This window comes from Acinonyx jubatus, chromosome D2, assembly GCF_027475565.1.
Source record: "Acinonyx jubatus isolate Ajub_Pintada_27869175 chromosome D2, VMU_Ajub_asm_v1.0, whole genome shotgun sequence".
Taxonomy (NCBI): Eukaryota; Metazoa; Chordata; class Mammalia; order Carnivora; family Felidae; genus Acinonyx; species Acinonyx jubatus.
In genome coordinates this window covers 56,731,659-56,738,325 of record NC_069393.1, presented here as the reverse complement: position 1 = coordinate 56,738,325, position 6,667 = coordinate 56,731,659, and the positions used below count along the sequence as shown (strand labels likewise).

Here is a 6,667-nt window from a genome sequence, read left to right as displayed (position 1 = left end):
CACACACACACACACACACTCTTAACTGACACAGAAGTTTAAGCAAACAGTATTTACCCTTGTTGGGAGCAGTGCGTTCTGATGTTTTCCATTCTATTGTGTTCTAACTAAAGAAATAAAAGTTGATTGAGACCCATGGAATTGATTTTGTGATCCACTAATGGGTTGTAACTCATAGTTTAAAATGAATGCTCTAGAGGGATTTGCTAGTTGCTAAAGAAAAAAACTAAACTGCATTCTTGAAGTATGCCTCCCCTTAGTGACCTCACCTACCACAACTCTGGTAGTTTGGTGGGCTTGTCTTTCAAAGGCCAGCTGTCTTCTTCTGTACTTAAGAAACTGGACTTCATGGATTCATGGAAGGGTTGGCATCACTCAGGGTGATTCTAGAACACAGCCCCTCCCACTGCAGGTGGGATACCTCTTGGTCTGTTGAAACAATGAGAGCCACATAAATACAGTTCACATTTTCCAGAGAGTCCAAGTGACTCTCCAAATGACAGTTTTGTAGACTTTGAGTTTTAAAATAAGAGGGCTACTACTTGGAGTTTTTAAATATTGAAAGATAACTCTTATTATAACAGGATCTGCCCTTTTCTGGGATACCTTTGAGTTGTTCTAAAATTCTACAGTCCTGGGCTATGACTGGGGTCTTATCAGCTCCAGTCTGTCTCCCCCAGTGTGGAAGTCTCTTCTGTATCATCCCTGACTCCTCGTTTGCAACTGGACTGGGTGGGAGATGGATTCTTCCAGTACTTGATGAAGCATCCCATTCTACTGGTGAGCACCTTAATTAAAAAGACCTTTACCTTGACCCAGAATTTGATTTGTCTGTCCTGCTCCTCTGTCCCCTCCTCCCCTCCTTTAGACAATGGACACCACGTCTATTGGCATTTAGGTTGGACCTTTCAAATAGTTGAAAGTAGCAGTTATTCCTTGTTTTTGCTTTTCCATGAAACTCCTCCCTCCCCCCATTTTTCAGTGTTTCTGTACAGGATACGGTTTCCAGATCCTTCAGGATCCACCTGGATCCCAGGCAGTCGTTCAGAGAACACTGTGTGATTGGGTCTGGTGGGTGTGGACAGATTTGAAGAGATGACCTCACACTCATTTCTTCATTACCTCCTGTCCTATTTTCCTTTCCATCAGTGTTTGTTCTTCCTATTTAAAGATGCTGGTCATTTGTAAGGGAAGACACAAAACCGGGATCAGTAATCCTACCTGCTGTCACTCTTCTGTCATCTTCTCTAAGCACAGCTTTAATCCAGGAATTCTCAACAGGGTATAGTACCTCAAGGGAGCAAAAGAAGTCTGAGAGTAAAATGGTGTGTGGCCCTCCAAAGCACAGTCCTACCCCACAAAGTCTTACTTCTTAGTATTTCATTTCTCTTGTTAGGGAGAATTTAAATTCAATTTTTCTCTTGGGGGAAGACACTAGTGCAAAAACTGGTTAAAAACGCTTCTTTAAACCAGAACGTCCCTATGAAAATGCTGAAATATTTTTTGCATAAAAGAAAGCCCCAATCAATGGGAATTTGGCTCTCATTCTACCCTGGCATATAGGCTAGTGTTTCTCTCAGTGTGTTCCATTGTCCCCATGCTCATCCGAAAAAGGATTTTGTGTTAAAGTTTGGGAAAAGCTGGGCTTAGTGAGTTCCATAGATTTTGCGGTAGGGCTTCTCAGGGCCTCTTCTGCAGGTGTGCCCTGCGAAGTTCAGAGGTAGAACTGTTTTTTTTTCTGTTTCCTTTGCTCAGGAGGAGGACACTTACCTCCAGGGCCTGCCACTTCCTGGCTGCGTAACCTTGAGCAAGCCACTTGATGGCTCAGAGCCTGTTTCACAGACTAAAACCTTCACAGGGGGGTTTTGAGACAGAAATGAGTAAATGTATACCTAGCACAATACCTGGCACATAAAGACTTCACCAAAACAGCCGGTGTTTTATTATTGCTAGTAGGGTTAACAGACTGGAGAGTCTTAAATTGTCCATAGGCCACTAACTGACCTAAGTCTCAAATCCCAACCTTCCTTCCACAAAGATGTTAAATGCCCAAACACACCCTCTTACCTGTCTGGCTGCTCCGTCCTTGCGTTAGTTGGTTGAAAAATCCATATGCCTAGCTCTCTCCTGTTCCTTTTCTCAGCCTTTGGTTGGAAAATACTGGATTTGTACCACTTTGGTTCCTCTCCAGAGGGTCTGCAGAAGGGAGCCAGTGTGTACCAACACATTGTTTCAGGGGCTTTCCCGGGTCTGGCCCCCAAGACCTTGAAGTTGGAAGGTGCCCAGCCCAGTACCTCACCCATCACGTGGGTTCAACAAATGCCAGCCCCTTCTCATTATCGGCTTGGTACTTCCTGTCCTCATTCACACTTGGGCTTCTCATTTGGGTTTTACTTTCCATTGCTGGCATTTGTTCCAGCAAAATCTTACCCATCTGGCCTCCAAAGTAGAGCACCAGTGCTTTCCTGTAACCTTAAGTACAGCTTTGCACCTGGCCTTGAGAGCCTTGCCTCTTGAGGCAGGTGGGCCTCAGGTGAGACCATTCCATGTGTGCTCCGACCCAACCAGCATCTCAAATGTGAAACCGCTTGAGAACTGAGCTATTTCAGGGGCAAGAAAAACATTCCAGGAAAAGCATTTTCATTTTATTTAAAAATTATTTACAATTAAGCCTTCATGAATGCTTTATTTTAAAATCCTTTTTTTTTTTTTTTTTTTTAACTTTTTTAACCTGAAGGAAATCTTGGGGAATAGAGTGGGGAATAGGGAGGGGAGTGGTGACAGGCTCCTTTGGGAATTTGCAAAGGGATGGGTGTATGCAACAGCAGTGGCCTGAGCCCCATGGCCTAAGCAATAATGACAGGAAGACTAGCCAGGCAGGCCCCCTTGGGCCAGTGGCCAGCTGGGCAGGAAAATTGCACAATGACCGTTCTTGTTGAAACTCAGTGTTCACTGGTTTGGGTTTGAGGTGCCCGGCACTGAGGCCTGACACCTTGCCAGTTCCTATTAGGCAAGAGTAGGTGTTGGGAGTAGGTGGCAGCTGTGGAATCATCTAGGAGTCATGCACTGCTGAGCCTCAGGCAGAACTGAGCAAGGGGTGAGAAGTCAGGCATACACTGCTGGAAAGAGCATCTCCAGTGGGAAAATCTTTACTTCCAAATGCTGTGGCACTCTTGTCTGCAACATTTGCTCTGGTTTGGTGGGGAAGCGGGGACAAACGTGTGGGGATGTGGTATGATACCCTAGGTTGTGCCAAGGATCTCTGAAGACTTCCACTTCTTGGCAGGTCCTAGCTTTCCCCATTGATTTGCTAGACACTAGAGAAGACCACTTGTATCTGTCTCGAACTGCCCACTGTTCACTTCACTCTGCATTGCAGAAACTTTGGGCTGAAAGTTCCACTGAGTTCAAATAGTGGTTTTTAACTCTTTGCGGGTCTGAGACATTTGAGAATCTCATGAAAGCTTTAGCCCTCTGGAAAACACACATAAGAACACATACACTAAATTCTGACAGTCTTACGGGCTTCATAGACCTTCTGAAGTCCAATAATGGAACCCCTGGGGTGACTGACCCCTAAATTAAGAACCCCTGAGTTAAAGATTCCTATGGGTAAGCATTTTCTTTTGAGATGCAAATAACCCAGAGGAATGAATTATCAGTCTCCTTCCCTCTCCGTGTGATTACTGATTGAATGGGTATGGGGGTGTGGGAGTGACAGTTTGGGGGGAAAGAGGGGGTAAGCCTGGATAGTATACCCCAGGGGAAGGTTTGGAGATTGAGCAGGCACCATGGGATCACTGGATCCCTGATTGAGGGAACTCAGGGAATGGGAGACAGAAAGGGAGACAGGTGTCCCAAAGACAACCTTCACTTATTTCTACATTTTCCCAAAGGTTGGTTGGCTGTGTGGTTAGTGATCTGTGTGATTAGTGATTTTATTCTTGAATTAGGTATGTGGAGTTATTTCGCCACCTAGTGGCCTTACTTGGAATTGACTATGCCCCATCATCCGGGTGAAAAGAGATCTAGTAAATTCTTGGAGTTAAGTACACTTAGCTGACCTGCTGGGGAGGAGTAAGGGGTGGAGTGGGGGGAACAGATGAAAAAGGACAGCGATTCTTCAATGTTCCTGTTTAATGCACATTGAAGTCCCATGAGAGCTTGCATCCTTCTTGGCTGACCTGGGCACTCTTTGGTTTGTCATGGCTATACTTGCTTTAACAGCTTAGAATTTTTCTACATAAGTTTTTGTTTGTTTGCTTTGATTTGAACTTAAAACCTGAAATTCCATCTCTGGCTCCCAACTGGGTCTCTGCTCTCTGCTCCTTCTCTTCCAGAGCAGATTTATTGATGGATTGATGACTGCCGATAGGGAGCCAAAAAGATGTGTCCCTGGGCAAGACGGTGACTTGATGTTCCATCTCATTGTCTTTCCATTCCAGCTGAGACACACTTCCCAGGCTGCTAGAATCCTTATCTAACAGGAAACTGGTCACCGACAGTTTTCTGTTCTGTAACATCACATGCCACCATTGCCGAGTCCCACAGCTCTAAAGTCCTGGAGAAACTCTTGGTGTATCTCCTGAACTGACCTTCATACCTGCTGCTCCAGCCACCTATACTCCTGTCTGTTGGTGGCGCCTTCTGAGCTAAGCTAAGCATGAAATATGGCATGGGGGGGATCCCAAAGAACAAAAAGGGAGTCGGGTCCCAGAGTGGCATTGTCAGCTTGGGGTCATTTCTTCTCCAGTCCCAGACTGTGCCGTGGAGAAGATCATTTCTAGCATGTTCCACCGGAGGCCCCTCCATCCATGATGGGCACAGCAAGGCTCTGAGTCAAACTGGAGGCAACAAGGGGAAATCTGCCAAACTGACTGCTAGGGGTGAAGAGGTGGTAAGGAAAGCAGAATGCTCTGTCACCTGTGGGAGGCCTCGGGAGACACAGAAGATGGGAGGGTGGGTTCTCCCTCAAAGCTCTTGAATCTCATACACCCAGCAAACACTGTCTGCCCTGTCATGTGATCAGAGGCACTAAATTGGAGTTCTCCTCAGAGGCTCTCTCTCCGTCAGGTGACCTCTTCCTTTTTCGACCACCTGAAAAACAATTTGTAAGGATCAATCTCTGGCTGGGAGGACATTCCTTGATATGGACTCTCTCCAAAACAGATGCGGAAATGGTGGCAAAGCCCTTGACAGTTTTGCAGAAAGTAATTTGCATTGCATCCTGGTGTTGATATCAGCATATTTATATCTACCTGGGATGACATCTCCAAAAAGCCAGGCTAGTGCCAGTGGAATGGAGATTTCCTGAGAGGATTGAGTAAAGCGCAGGTAATGCCTCAGAACCAGGTCTTTCCATCTCCTCAGAACCAGGCCCAACTGCCTGGCAGACACCTCCTGTGAGAAGGCTGGTCTCACAGCCTTTGGTGTTCCATGAGCCAGGGTTTTGGTGGGTGTAGCTGGGGGCCATTCCCACACACCTACGTTCTGTAGCTTGGAAACAACCTTCTTTCTGCATTGGGGCAGGTGGGGTAATCATACAATTGTCCTCAAGGATGGAAGGGCACTGTGTTCCCAGCTCTGTTGTTTTTAGGGAGGAGTATTTTTCTGCTATTGACTTCCTTCCATGAAAGATACTGCTTTCCTTTCTACTGAGTCTCTGGGGCACAAATTCTTTCTTTAAAGGACCAGACAGTAAATCTTACAGGTTTTGCAGGCCATTTGGTCCCTGTTGCAACTGCTCAACTCTGCTATTGTGGCCATAGATAACAAATGGGTCTTCGATCCAGTAAGTCTTTATTTACAAGAACGGGCAGGAGAGGGAGGCCAGGATTTGGCCGTGGCCATGGCTTGCAGACTCCTGTCCTAGATGACAGCCAACTGAATGGGATGCATCCCCCCCCCTCCCCCATTATCAAGGGCACAGTACTGGCCCAAGCCCTGTTACAGATTTCCATGATTATACCTCATTAGGTTCCCACAAGGAGTCAATGGTTCTTCCTCCAGGGGTAATATCCTAAACATAATTTTTCTACTAACTAGCTGGTGGGAGGCTTTCATCTAGGTGAAGAGCTACTCACTCAAGGTTCTCAGCAGCTTCTTGCCCACGGTTTCCTCAAAGTCGCTACTGCAGGGGCTGGTCTCTGTGTCCAGGTTGATATTACAACATTCACTATCTGATGCTGAGAGAAAGGAAAGAAGAAAGAACTCAAGTCTTCCCAACCTACACACTCAGGGATGTAGGAAGGGTGATTCTGAGTGATGTTCCTCAGCAGGTGAAAGTTCAAAACCAGAGCCAAGGCAGCGGTGGCTGTAACAGGAGGGGATGTCCAGGAAGCTGTTGGCTCTCATTAGTTAGCAAAGGGCAGTTTAGTGCCACAAAAGGAACAAAGAGACCAGGAGCGAGAATCTAACAATATAAATGTTATTTGGCAGGAGAGAGATGAAGAGGACAAGATGTTCTCTGTTCAGTATCTTTGCCAGACCAAAAGCACATTTGAGGACCCTGAGGTGGGGATACTTACTCAGACCCTGGGAAATCACAGGACTCAGTAACAATTAAGCACACGTCTGTTATCTTTCCCACCGAACCCAGTGGGGATTTAGAGAGGCACAGAATCTCAAAGCCAGGAAGAGGCCCAGGCCCTTAATACCAGTGAGGTAA

The 6,667-nt window shown here is 46.2% G+C and overlaps 1 protein-coding gene across 2 annotated transcripts in view; it reads right to left on the bottom strand.

Annotated features, from left to right (window-relative positions):
• Window positions 1–2,632: 2,632 nt before the first annotated feature.
• The window catches only part of CNNM1 (cyclin and CBS domain divalent metal cation transport mediator 1), a 59,392-nt gene continuing 55,357 nt past the window's right edge, over window positions 2,633–6,667 (bottom strand). For both annotated transcript variants that reach the window (XM_027062820.2, XM_027062821.2), the window contains 2 exons: window positions 6,084–6,185; window positions 2,633–5,097 (listed from right to left, as the gene is read on the bottom strand). In XM_027062820.2, the coding sequence (XP_026918621.1) occupies window positions 5,018–5,097; window positions 6,084–6,185 (182 nt within the window). In that variant the 3' untranslated portion in view covers window positions 2,633–5,017. The remainder of the gene's footprint in view (window positions 5,098–6,083; window positions 6,186–6,667) is intronic.